Source organism: Orcinus orca, chromosome 17 (genome assembly GCF_937001465.1).
Source record: "Orcinus orca chromosome 17, mOrcOrc1.1, whole genome shotgun sequence".
In the NCBI taxonomy this organism is placed as follows: Eukaryota; Metazoa; Chordata; class Mammalia; order Artiodactyla; family Delphinidae; genus Orcinus; species Orcinus orca.
The window spans coordinates 17,866,755-17,880,943 of record NC_064575.1 but is presented as its reverse complement, the minus strand read 5'-3'; the positions used below and the strand labels follow the sequence as shown (position 1 = coordinate 17,880,943).

The window sequence follows — 14,189 nt, the reverse complement described above, 5'->3', positions numbered from 1 at the left end:
ATACAGTTAACACTAATGAACTGTACACTTAAAATTGGTTAAGATGGAGAATTCCCTGGAGGTCCAGCGGTTAGGACTCCACGCTTCCACTGCAGGGCACATGGGTTTGATCCCTGGTCAGGAAACTAAGATCCCACAAGCTGCCCAGTGCAGCCAAAAAAAGAAAAATTTTGTTAAGATGGTAAATTTTATGTTATATGTATTTTACATATTTTTTAAGTGGGGGAAAAAAAGAGGACAAATCCATGAATGCTTCTAGTAGTCTCAAAATACCATTTCCCACTAAAAGGAACAAATACTCTAGAGAAATTACTGTTTCCAGGTCTGAGGCAGAAAACGTTCAAGATGAGCCTAAAACATCTTATCATATTAGACACCCAATTTGATGACAGTCCCATTGACCAAAGATGGGTTTCCTATGGAGTTGTAACAAATAACCACAAACTTAGTGCCTTAAAAACAATACAAATGGGGAATTCCCTGGCAGTCCGGTGGTTAGGACTCTGAATTTTCACTGCCAAGGGCCCAGGTTCGATCCCTGGTTGGGGAACTAAGATCCCACAAGCCATGCTATGCGGAAAACACACACATATGCACAATCCAAATGAATTCTCTTACAGTTCTGGAGGTCAGAAGTCCGAAATCAGTTTCAATGGGCTAAGAGCAAGGAGTCAGCATACCTAGTTCTTCTGGAGACTCCAGGGGAAGACTCTGTTTACTTGCGTTTTTCAGTTTGAGAGCTGCAATCCTTCCATTCCTCCATCTTCAAAGTTCAGCACTGTCATCTCTGCTTCCATCGTCACATCGCCTCTCCCCTGATATCCTGCGTCCCTGTTATAAGGGCTCTATGATTACAGTAGAACCATTTGGATAATCCACGATAATCTCCCCAACTCAAGATCCACCTATAAAATCCCTTTTGCCATTTAACATAACATTCACAGCTTCCAGACATGAACATTCAGCCTACCTGTAGACTATTACGATCAATAAGATAGTAACTGCGATGAATTGAAATACATCAAATATATTCAAATCAATCAGCTCATAATAATTTTTTTAAAGTCTAATCAGCAGATGATGCGAGGAAACCAACTCTATTTTGAAACCTGATAAAGGGAAAGAGTCAAGCATTTATCCTGACTTTTCTATAGAAACTGAACTACCGGTAACCAAATAGTACAGAGAGGCAAGTTTCCCTTGCCTTCTCATACTCTTTTCTCTACTTTTAGAAGTATTTCAGCTAATATATGAAAAAGGAATGATAGAATATAACCATTTTGCAACACCTAATGAATTAGTAAACTTGGGCACTGAGCATTAGTAGTTGCTAACGTCACAGAGAGAGAGACAGAAGGACATTGTATTCTTCTTGATGGGTGAACATGGTGGTAGCCAACCTCCAAGATGGCTCCCAATGACCCTTACCTTCTTGGTATGCAAATCCTTGTGTAGTCCCCTCCAACAATGTATAAGGGTGACTGTGTAACTAAGAAAATATTGCACAATGATCATGTGCAACTTCCAAAGTAGATCATAAAAGACATTTTGCCCTCTACCTTGCTCTCCTGGATCAATTGCTCTGGGGGAAACAAGTAGCTCTAAAGAGAGATCCATGTGGTAAGAAACCAAGGCCTCCTCCCAAAAGGCCAGCACCAATTTGTCAGTCACGTGAGTGAGCCACCTTGGAAGCAGTTCCTCCTGCCCCAGCCCAGCCTTCAAATGACAGGAGTACCGGCTGATATCTTGACTGCAACCCCATGAGAGAACCTGAGCCACACCCCCTCAACTAAGCCATTCCCAAATACCTGACCAACAGACACTGTGCAATATCATAAACGTCTGTTGATGTTTTAAACCTCTAAGTTTTAGGGGCAATTTGTTATGCAACAATAGAAAAATAATACAAACAACATCAGCTACGAATCAGTCTTGTCCAAAAAAATCAAACCTCAACCTGATGAAGCCTCAATTTATAACAAATACAGTAGACAGACAAACATGTTAAACTACACCTTGGGGATATAATCAGAAAATCTAGACCATGAAAACATATATAGGACAAACACTCAGTTTCTTCAACAGATGATTTGCAAGGGGTGGGGGGTGGGGGGGGAAACAAAGTGAAAGAGGGAATTCCCTGGCAATCCAGTGGTCAGGATTCCGTGCTTCTGCGGCCGCGGGCCGGGTTTGATCCCTGGTTGGGGAACTAAGATCTCACATGCCACGTGGCAGGGCCTAAAAAAACAAAAACAAAGTGAAAAATATAGAAGTCCATAGATTAGAAGTCTTAAAAGAGACTTAGAAAATAGGTGTGAATAAGGTGGGAACTTTAATTAGATCTTAATCCAAACAAAATGGGGGTGAAAATTATGAAACAATTGGAAATTTGAGTAGACTGGATATTTGATAACACTGGGGTCAAGGGCAGCTTAGGTATTATGATGGTATTGTTATTTTTTTAAGTCTTTATCTTGTAGAGTTACAAAATTAAATATTTAAGAAAGAGATCTGGGCTTCCCTGGTGGCACAGTGGTTGGGAGTTTGCCTGCCAATGCAGGGGACACGGGTTCGAGCCCTGGTCTGGGAGGATCCCACATGCCGCAGAGCAACTAAGCCCGTGTGCCACAATTGCTGAGCCTGCGCTCTAGAGCCTGTGAGCCACAACTACTGAGCCCACATGCCACAACTGCTGAAGCCTGTGCACCTAGAGCCCATGCTCCACAACAAGAGAGGCCACCAGAGTGAGAGGCCCATGCACCGCAACGAAGAGTGGCCCCTGCTCGCCACAACTGGAGAAAGCCCACGCACAACAACAAAGATCCAATGCAGCCAAAAATAAATAAATAAATTTATATTAAAAAAAAAAAGTTTAAGAAAGAAATCTTATGATGTCTGGGATTTGGTTCCAAATAAAAGTAGACGGCAAGTGGTCTAGATGAAACAATGAATCTGGATGACGAGTCACTTTTTCTGAAAAAAATCAGAGTACAATTTTAACGAATGTGTCCAAGCTAAGGCTGTCATTCATACCTAATGACCGTTTTGTTACTTTTGCTTCCAAAAGCTGAAGTCTTTCAGTATGACATAATCTACGTTGAGGAAAAGGATTATATCTTATAATCAAAGGGTACACTATCTGATGTAACCCAGAGGTCCAAGGGGATCACCCTGCCTTTTGGGACTCAAATAAAACTGACTCAATATCCTTCCCATAGGTAGAGGGAGACTCACCACCTTCCTAATCTTTCCAAGATTACTCAGCCTGGGGAGAAGGTGGTAAAGTGGCATGGAAGGACGTGCGTATATTTCTTACCTTGGCCTGAGCTGTTTCTGCGGACTTATTTCAGTGATGAACCATTAGGGTATCCTACGCATGCTGATCCTTTTCTACATCTTGGTCTCACTCCAAATCGTGCCCTTGAGAAGTCATCTTTCTCATGTAGTATTTTAAGCCTTTTTTCTTTTCTCTAAACAATTGAGGAATTATTGATACTCATAAAAATAGGATTTTCACTCCACTCCACAGGTGACAAAATGGTTGCATGGATATAGGACATTTAAAGAAAGAGGATGTACTAAAAACAAGTTATGAGAAAACTGACCCTTGAGAGAAAACTTTGAAATGTTAACAACACTGTTTTCTTCTAATATTTATCTAACATTTGATAATGAGTATTTGATTATGGAATAATCTTTTTTGTGTGTGGTACGCGGGCCTCTCACTGTTGTGGCCTCTCCCGTTGCGGAGCACAGGCTCCGGACGCGCAGGCTCAGCGGCCATGGCTCACAGGCCCAGCCGCTCCGCAGCATGTGGGATCTTCCCGGACCGGGGCACGAACCCGTGTCCCCTGCATCGACAGGCGGACTCTCAACCACTGCGCCACCAGGGAAGCCCTGGAATAATCTTTTTACAGAAAGATATAAATCACATTAACTGCTAAGATAGCAACAGGTCCACATCTAGGTGACAAAGGACGGAAAAGCAGACAGGCAGAGGCCCAAACTGAGGACAGAGGTGGTGGCAGCTTGTTCATCTAAGAATAGAGCCCGCCCTCTACCAAGGCCACAAGCTGGCTGATCCTAGCAGAGGGCAGGCTCTAAGTCTCAGAAAGATGAGCACTGTTCTACCTTAAGCTGTCTCCTATAACCTTCTAGCAGCTTCGGACTTGATCTTTCCCCTAAGAACTAGTGATGTCCCTGCTTTCTCCATCCACCTCCCTCATACCACAGGCAAGCCAGAAAGATTAGATTTATCATCCTGACAGGTGATAGACGTTAGGCAGCTCTCTACAGACTGGGTGTTTTGTTCTCAACTGTGACTCTGGCAACTAGCCCAGTACCTGACACCCTCTAGGCACTTAATCAGTATCTACTAGTCTAAATAGCATGATTTGAGGCCCTTTGTTCCTGGCTGAAAATCCTTCACAAGAACCAACTTAACATTAGCATGGAGACTTTTATTTTATAAAAGGTACTATCCATCTGTGTAGTACATACAATTTTCCCACTGTGTCAGGGTGTAACAAAGGAGAGTGTACATGGAGGGACAAATGGAACCACTGAAGACGATACTACTTAGGTCACCACTTCCCCAAGAGCTAACCACACCCTACTGGACATGGATATCTTTAACGTGGGCAGCCATGCCAGAGATGATAGGCAAAAACCTGTGCTCTGAGCCAAAGGAAGCAGATTAACAGTCTCCCATAATCCGTGAATTTTTAAAGAGTTTTCAATGTGGGAAAAGGTAATATCTATATCCTTAGAAAAATCCAAACACAAAGGAAAAATAACTTTCCCATTTGCTTCTGACATCCAATCCCCAGCTGAGAGGCAATCACACTTATTATATAGAAGTAACCATGCATATGTCAGCATATACCTGTATTTTCACACCCTTTTAACACAAATGATAGAGTATTGTATGTTTTGTTTTTCAAATGTAACTTTTTTTTATTATAAAGGAACATAATTCTCTGGAAATGAAAAGTTCTGTGATACAATTTCAAATTATTTTTTTAACAGTCACTAACAAAAATCATAAGTAAAGGCAATTATTATACACTGGAACATAAATCACATTTAAGCACAAACATAAAAACGACAGACTCATTTCTCTTCTTTAAGCTGTTTCTTTTCACTGGCTTCTTCCACATCAAAAGTGAATGGTTTGTCATAACCCATTAGATGGTTATAGTCTTCAGGGTTTGGAAAGAGTGCTGGATTAACTAACAGTGATTTTGTTTTAGCATAAAATGTGGTAAACACATGTGTGCTATTTGGAATCGTCACGTCATTCTGGTGGAACACTGTACTCGTTTCCAAAAGCACAACATTATAAGTAATGGCTTTATAAGTGTCTGTTGTGGCCTCATGGTACAACCGAACAACATAGCCTTTTGTAAGAAAGTGAAGCAGTGTTGGAGTGATCACTGTAAAGCTTCCTATGATGCCATAAAATAAGATTTGCAAAGGCAGACTTCCAAATATAATATTATTTTGTGCAAAAATGTATGGTAGAAATGCAAGGCTGATCAGACTTGTAGAGTAAGAAAAACATTTCACACCTAAATAAGAAAAAAAATGGGAGAAGATTAACATTTTTAACTTTTATAAAAGAATCAACCTATCCAATTAATTCTTCCACCTTTCTCCCTACAATATCATCATCAAAACAACAAAACCAAAACACCTATATAGTGCTTATTATATTCCAGGCTCTATTTTAAGCACTTTACATATTTCATTCATGAAATCTAGAAAAAAACCCTATGAGACTGATGTATAATTATCATCATCAGCACTCCCATTTAAAAGATGAGAAAATATGAGGTACTTGCTCAATGTCACATAGCTACCAAGTAGCTGTGTTGGGATTTAAACCCAGGCAATCTGACTCTAGGGTCCAGGCTGTTGGCCATTACAATGCGCTGCCTCTCCAGCTGGGAAGTCCGCTTTAGGGTTAACTGGCTTCTATCTCAGCTCCCAATAAAAGGTTTAATATTACTCAAAAATCTTTATGAATACTATAAAAGTTAATTCAGTCAGCAGATAATCAAATAAAGCTCTCTATTAACAAGCACTTCCACAGATCTAACATAAAACGTTGAAATATGGGGCTTTTTCAGGCTAAGTCCCCAGCATTAAAACAGCAAATTGAAAAACAAGCAAACAAAAAAACACCACCAGTGGTTAAGAAACATATGGGAAAGGTAATCAACTTCTTTACCAAGGAAAAACATTCAAGTTAAAATAGTGAGATATTTTTACTTATCACGTTAGAAAGATTAAAAAACCAGTGACTTCTGAACTGTATACTTAAAAATGGTCAAAATGGTAACTTTTACTTTATGTCTATTTTACCACAGTAAATAAATAAATAACTTAAAATGTAAACTTTCTTAGTTTGAATGTACAATTTTAACATGATCAAATACCATCTGTTTGGAAAACAGGCAAGTTGAGATCCTAGAAGGGATGATTATAAAGTTATTTTGGAAAAACAAAGGAAGAAAAAAAGGGGGGAGGGTTAGATACTAAAACATAAGATTGTATAATTAAAACAGTGTGGTAGTGGCTCAGTACGTAAACAGAACAATGGAAAAAAACGGGAAATCTAGACACAAACTTAACTGCATAGAGAAATTTAGTATAGAACAAAGAGACAATCTAAAATAAGTGGTGCTGGGACAACCAGATTCAGAGAAAATTCAATCGATCCCTCATACCATATACCAGGAAAACTCCAAATAATCCAGAGATTTAAGTGTATAAAATAAGAGAGGTATAAGAAGAAAATACCCATGAAGTCCTTTATAGTCTGAGAATAGGTAAACTTTCCTAATTATGACTGAAAATACAGAGGCAATCAAGGGGAAAGTTGATAAATCTGATCATCTTTTTAAAATGTACATGGACATAAATACCGTAAACAAAGAGACAAATGAGAAAAATATTTGCAGCTTATATGACAAAGGGTTAATATCCCCAATACACAAAAGGTTTCTAGTATATGAGAAGAAAAGATCAACAACCCAATAAACAAACATGCCAGAAATATAAGCAGACAGTTCAATGAAACAAAAATGCACACGGCCTTTCAACAGATGAAATGATGCTAAGCCTCAATCATAAGAAACATTCAATTAAAACCACAGTGAAGGCTGGGAGGGAGGGAGACGCAAGAGGGAAGAGATATGGGAACATATGTATATGTATAACTGATTCACTTTGTTATAAAGCAGAAACTAACACACCATTGTAAAGCAATTATACTCCAATAAAGATGTTAAAAAAATAAAAAAATAAAAACACAGTGAGATACCGTTTTTCCCCCAAACTGGCAAAAACTGAAAATATGACATCATACTCTGTTGGTGAGGCTATAACAAAGCAGACACTCTCATACATCACTCTTGCTTGAAGGCTTAATTATCTTGCATTAGTAATTTTAAAATAATTCCTTCCCCCCACAGTGACACTGGTACACATGGGATTCAATGGGGACCAGGTTGCCTTCTATATAAAAGCCTCCTTAGCCCTTCCAACTACCTGTTTTCCCCATTACTCTTTCACACTATAGTAGGTTGAACAGTGTCCCCTCAAAATTCACATCCACTTAGAACTTTAGAACATGACCTTATTTGAAAATAGGGTCTTTGCAGACAATTAAAAGTTGAGATGAGATCATACTGGATTACGGTGGGCCCTACATCCAATGAGAGTATCCTTAAAAGGACAGAACAAGACAAGCAGAGACACAGAGAACGCCGTGCGAAGCAGGAGGCAGAGACTGGAGTTATGCAGCTACAAGCCAAGGAAACATGAAGGATTGCTGGGAGCCACCAGAAGCTGCAAGAGACAAGGACAAGCTCTTTCCTAGAGCCTTCAGACAGCACGGAATGCCAACACCTTGATTTCAGACTTCTAGCCTTCAGAACTGTGAGAATAAATTTTTTTGTTTTAATCCACCAAGCCTGTGGAAATGTATTGTAAGAGCCCTAGGAAACTAATACATACATATACTTTATTATGCCTGGATTGAAGCAATTGCTATTTTCTAAACATATTCTCATGCCTTTGCTCATACTACTTCCGTGCCTGGGATGCCCTTCTTTCACAACATCTTCATGTTCAAATTCTACTCATCTTAAAAAGAGAATACTATGACATCCGTAATTATCTGTTGCTGAATTAACAAGAACCATCAACTAAAAGTCCCTTCAAATATCTTTAAATTAGGACCCAATTTGGTAGTTTAAATGGTACCGCTATGTTAATGTCTCTCACTCAGTTTTACAAAGAAAAAATATTAATCCCTGATAAGTATAGTGACTTTCTATTACTATAATATTGAAGGAACTCAAACATTAAATTCTTCTACAGGTTACAGTTCTAGAACTTTGAATATCATGTGTAGCTCTGCTCTTCCACAAATATTATATTGTACCCACACTAAAATTAATTCCTATTTATATTCTCTTCTCTTCAGAATTGAGTCAAGTGGGAACATGAAAAAAATGGATTAAGCCTTCCCTTCATTTGAAGGAACGGTGTCTGTATTCAGAAAGAAGGGTACCACGGGGGTCACGGTGAACACATCTCAAGGGCATCAGTCTAGGGATCCCAGGCTCAATCCAGAGATGAGACACAGGCTCAGTGGCCCACTCATGTTGTGACTTCTGAAGAAATTTCTACCATCCAAAACTGATTATTCCAGTAACTTCAGAACTCCACTCAATAGTGATTATAATCACTCCTTATTCCCAGAAAGTTTTAAATAGCTAAAATTGTATTTTAAACATACTCTATTTTAATGTCACACTCTTGAGAACTTACAGGCTTCCAGATTAAATTTCAGACAACTGGTTAACACCAGCATGATCAAAAACACACATGCAAATGGGGCACAGAAATCTTGTGGCCAACTTGGCTATAAAATAATCCTCCAGATATTTCAGGTTACACTTTTTTTTTTAAGATTAATAAAATGAAATACAACCTCAGGAACTTGAACAAATCACAAACCTAAGTTCTTCTGACTTTCCCTACTAAAATATTCCATACTAAATACTGAATTATGACCTAAGGAAAGAGCTTTAAACTTGTAGCTATCTAATACACTGCCCTTTCCTTCTCCACGATAACTCCCTACTACCTAGAAAACCACTAAGTAAATATGTTTGCTGAAAATTCTAAGATGACCTAAAAAATGTAAAATTAATATCTTTGAATTATAAAAGTATTACTGCTCATTTTAACTGCAAAATCTAAAAACATATACTGTAAATGTCTACTTACCCAAAATAACTACTCCTAAGAGGTATTCGCCCATATTTTTTTCCTTTGCATATTCAAACATTACATACACTTTTTTTTTTTTTACATACACTTTTTGTTCTGTTTTATTTTGTTGCTAAACATCCCAAGAGGTGACCAAAGGATGGAATCTTCAGTGCCCAGCCGTAAGATCACAAAATCATAAGAGTCTACAAAAACCTTTTAAAAATCTCCTAAAAATGCGAAGGTCTTAACCTCTAAATCTTTTATCAACAGACCACAAGAAAAAAATTATAATTTTTCCTTCTGTCTTGCAATTACGAAGTGCTAAAATAATAAGTTATCATATGCTAAGAACCTTTTTTTATAAGTAAAAGGGGGGGGAAAAAAGGAAATATCCTCACTTCTGATTACCCACCAAATACTGCTCGGGCCAGATTCCCAGTATAAATCAGCCTTCCATCTTCTGATTTTTCAAGCTGTGTATGTAAACATCGAACACATCTTTCCCAAGAAACAGGTATCTATTGAAAGAGACCATTATAATGTGAGTACATGATAAACTTTTAAATTTTTTAAGTTTATTTTGAAAAATATAATAAAAAGAAAACTTAACACATGGGGTGATGTAAGGAATTCTTCCAAATCATCTACAAAGCTAAAGAAAGCAAACTGAGTAACACAATGGCTTTCCTTAATTCCACTCACAAGTAGACACTGAATTGGGAGTTTGAAGACCTAAGTTTGCATCCCAGCTAGAAGCATTTTCAAGTGTGACCTTAAACAAGTAAAAAGTTAGTGGAATAGTTTCTCCTACTCCACATCACTTTCGGCCAACTGTCAAAGATTTAAATGCATTAGCTTTTTTAAAAAATTAAGTTTAATTATGTAAGTAAAATACTGCAAATTCAGAAAGTTTAAAGTCCAGACTGCTTTTAATACTTCTAAAATATTTATACTATAGCTAGTATTTAAAAAAATAATAATAATAACTCTTTCCCCAAGGGTCTCGTATCCATCCCTTGCTCCTCGCAAGGAAAATATTTCACTTGAACTCCTACATCAAATTTCACAGGAACAAAAGAGTTGCCCGAAACTCTGAAAATGACTTTCACAACACACACTCTTCAAGATGTAAAAGGCATGCCTAATCCCTTTATGCTGAAATTTAATGAGATTCCAATTTCCGCGTTGGCCTTTCCTCCCAAATTTCAACCATGTTTGCTAATCCTAATATTTTACAGGGCAGGATTAGGAGACAATTTATTCAGATTAAAATGACAAGGATTAACGTCTCCATCCCATTTTTCCAGGGAGCAAAGGAATTCCTAAAAATAGAGCCACCTAATAAAAAGCAGAACAAACTCAAAATCAGGTTTCCCGAGTTCTTTCAGTTCGGTCTCCACGTGGAGCATCTAAATTTCGCTGCCAATTAACCCTTCCGAGCTTGCGCTCAAGGACAGAAAAAAAAAATAAGAGTCCTCACAAGCCCAATGGATTTGCAACCATCTCTGTAAAGTGACTGGAACCGCCCAGAAAATAGGCACTTTCCAAGGGACACTGCTGGACTCGCGGGAGCTGCGAACCCCGGGAGCACCGGCCTGTTGCCCAGGCCGAGGCCGGCCACTCCTACCAGCCCCATAGCACGGGGCTCCTTCAGCACCAGAGCCGCCGTGCAGGCCGGGGAGAAGCTATGGGAGAGCCGGGCTCCCCAGGCCCGGTGCTACTCCCACCCCCACCCTTACTCGGGTCCGCGAGCCCTCTGACCGCCGACCTGCGCTCGCACCCGACACGGCAGAAGCGTCGCGGCTGCCGACAGCCCCGCGCCCCCGCCCCGCCCCGAGGAGCCTCTGCAGGAGGCCGCCCGGCAGACGGCCGCCCTAGGGCCTCGGAGCGCAGTGGCTGCCCACGGTGCCGTCCTCTTCCCACCAAGCCGCAGTCCGGCCGCCCACGGGCCGCCCAACGCCAGAAGCAGCATCCCGCGCGTGACCAGAAACGGCGACTGCACTGCGGCGGCAGCCGAGCACGCCGAGGCGCAGCTCCTCACCAGACCGCGGCAGAAACGAGCCGCGCACTCGGCGCCGCCGCCAGGTCCGCGGGCCGCACTGGCCGCCTGCGCGTGCGCAGAATGGACGGCCCGCCGGCAACCTGCCCAGGCACACGCGTTCCTTGTGGGCTGAGATCTGAATCCGACCTGACCCTCGCTGCCAGGACCAGCAAACGGCCATCCTGAGCGCTGCTTCCCCTCGTCGGAGTCTGGCGCTCTTTACAACCGTGTGGAAGGACAGAGGGGAGAGACACGCGCGAAGGACAAAGCCTGGAAGCAGGGTTAAATCTTTCATTCTCGTGGGCATCATTTTCTGTGCCCAAAACACCATTTTCTCTGCGGAAAATGTTTCTAACCTGTTGGCACAGAGGAATAATACAGTGCACGCTTGAACAAAAATGAATAGTAATTTAATCCAACCAATAGGTTGGTAGAAAATGAGTGGAACTCGTTCATATAATGTTGATACTTGTCAAATTTGTCTTCGGAAATCACTCTCATCCGTTTACACAATCGTTCATTATTTGTTAGAGATCTTGAGCGCCTCGCCAACTACCAGGACTAAGTTGGAAGCAGAGGATACAAAGATACTGAAGAAAATTGGAAATCCACAATGCTTACATAGTGAGGGAAACACCTGAAAATAAACTAAAATATAATGCTGAAATATAATTGACATATACCAATTTACAAAATGCTGCAGAGGCCCGAGAGACAGAATGATTAATTTGGCCTCTGAATGTCCAAAGGCTTCAGGTTCAGCCGAGTACTGAGGGATGAGCATCCAACTAGTAAAGGACGCTTTTGTTTGCTATTTCAGAACCATGTTTTTCACTCAATATGGTACTGGCAGGCTTCCCTGGTGGCACAGTGGTTGAGAGTCTGCCTACCAATGCAGGGGACACGAGTTGGAGGCCTGGTCCAGGAAGATCCTACATGCCGCCAAGCAACTAAGCCCGTGCGCCACAACTACTGAGCCTGTGCTCCAGAGCCGCGAGCCACAACTACTGAGCCCGCGTGCCACAACTACTGAAGCCCATGTGCCTAGAGCCCATGCTCTGCAATAAGAGGAGCCACCACAGTGAGAACCCCGCACACCGCAACCAAGAGTAGTTGCTCACAGCAACTAGAGAAAGCCCACTCAAAGCAATGAAGACCCAGTGCAGCCAAAAATAAAATAAATTTATAAAATAAAATAAAATATATATGTTATTGGCATAGGGGAGGAACAAACTAATAGTCAAAAATAGTATCACCTTCGCAACTCCAAATCCTGTCTACTTTTTTCTGGGTATCCAGAAGGATAAAATTATACTATTTCTTCATGGATAACTTCACTTTCTTTCTTTTGTTTGTTCATTGAAGTATAGTTGATTTACAATGTTGTGCTAATTTCTGCACATTATATATTATAGCAAAGTGACTCAGTTACACACATATATACGTTCTTTTGTCATATTCTTTTCCATTATCGTTTATCCCAGGAGATTGGATACAGTTCCCTGTGCTATACAGTAGGACATTGTTGTTTATCCATTCTAAATGTAATAGCTTGCATCTACTAACCCCAAACTCCCAGTCCATCCCTCCCCCTCCCTCTGCCCCTTGGCAACCACACCTGTTCTCTGTGAGTCTGTTTCTGTTTTGTAGATAGGTTCATTTGTGCCATATTTTAGATTGCACATATAAGTGATATCATATGTCTTTTTCTGACTCATTTGCTTAGTATGATAATCTCTAGTTGCATCCATGTTGCTGCAAATGACATTATTTCATTCTTTTTTATGGCTGAGTAATATTTCACTGTATATATACATATATATATACACATATATATACACACACACACACACATATATATATATATACACATATATATATATACCACATCTTTATCCATTCATCTGTCGATGGACATTTAGATTGTTTCCATGTCTTTGCTTTGTAACTTCCCTTTTTTAAAGTTATCTTCCACTTACCTTTCAAAAACTCTTGTTTTAGTGTAATTCATATTACAAACAATATCAATTAGCCATTATTGTACTGATATGTATGTAAATTTTTCTGTTCATACAGTGTTTTTCTTTAATAGCTTTAAAAAGATAAACTGAGGCATGCTAAAATTTTTGAGTTTATTTGAGCAAAAATTTATTCAAATCGGACAGCACCAAATCTGGAAATGGTCAGGAGCATTCCACTGACAGGAGCTAGGGGCAAGGTTTTTATGGAGAAGATGCACATGCAAAGCAAGGAAATTATTTGATTGGTTATAGCTTATGCCACACTGTGAGGCATGTAGGATCTTAGTTCCGCAACCAGGGATCTAACCCATGCCCCCAGCAGTGGAAGCGTGGAGTATTAACCACTAGACCGCCAGGGAAGTCCCTGCTTATAGCTTATGCTGTTGCATTATTTGAGAAAATCTAGTTGGCTGTTTGTGATTGGTTGTAAATACCTTGAGGTATTTATAAGAATTGAATCTGGCTTAGCTTTTGGGTTGCTCACTAAACTACCAAGGCATCAGCGCCATCTCAGTCTAATGGCCTCTTTGTATGATTACTTCAACAATACATTGAGGGACTTCCCTGGTGGCACAGTGGTTAAGAATCTGCCTGCCAATGCAGGGGACACGGGTTTCGAGCCCAGGTCCGGGAGGATCCCACATGCCGTGGAGTAACTGAGCCCGTGCAGCACAACTACTGAGCCTGTGCTGTAGAGCCCGCGAGCTACAACTACTGAGCCCGCACGTCTACAGCCCCTGCTCCACAACAAGAGAAGCCACCGCAGTGAGAAGCCCACGCACCGCCCCCGATCTCAGTAACTAGAGAAAGCCTGCACAGCAACAAAGACCCAACGCAGT

At 40.5% G+C, this 14,189-nt stretch overlaps 1 protein-coding gene across 3 annotated transcripts; it reads right to left on the bottom strand.

Moving 5' to 3' along the window:
- Positions 1–3,435: 3,435 nt before the first annotated feature.
- TMEM70 (transmembrane protein 70) lies at positions 3,436–11,399 on the bottom strand. 3 transcript variants are annotated; one of them, XM_049700378.1, is made up of 3 exons: positions 11,057–11,377; positions 9,701–9,806; positions 3,436–3,470 (listed from the first exon to the last, which is right to left on the bottom strand). In XM_049700378.1, the coding sequence occupies exons 1-3, from the start codon at positions 11,258–11,260 to the stop codon at positions 3,451–3,453; spliced, it is 330 nt and encodes a 109-aa protein (XP_049556335.1). In that variant the 5' UTR covers positions 11,261–11,377; the 3' UTR covers positions 3,436–3,450. The 3 variants fall into 3 exon arrangements, with proteins under 3 accessions (XP_049556335.1, XP_004280611.1, XP_033262987.1); XM_004280563.3 differs by lacking the exon at positions 3,436–3,470 and adding an exon at positions 5,026–5,570 and having other exon boundaries at positions 11,057–11,399; XM_033407096.2 differs by lacking the exon at positions 3,436–3,470 and adding an exon at positions 5,026–5,570 and having other exon boundaries at positions 11,069–11,397.
- Between the last annotated feature and the right edge of the window lie 2,790 nt (positions 11,400–14,189).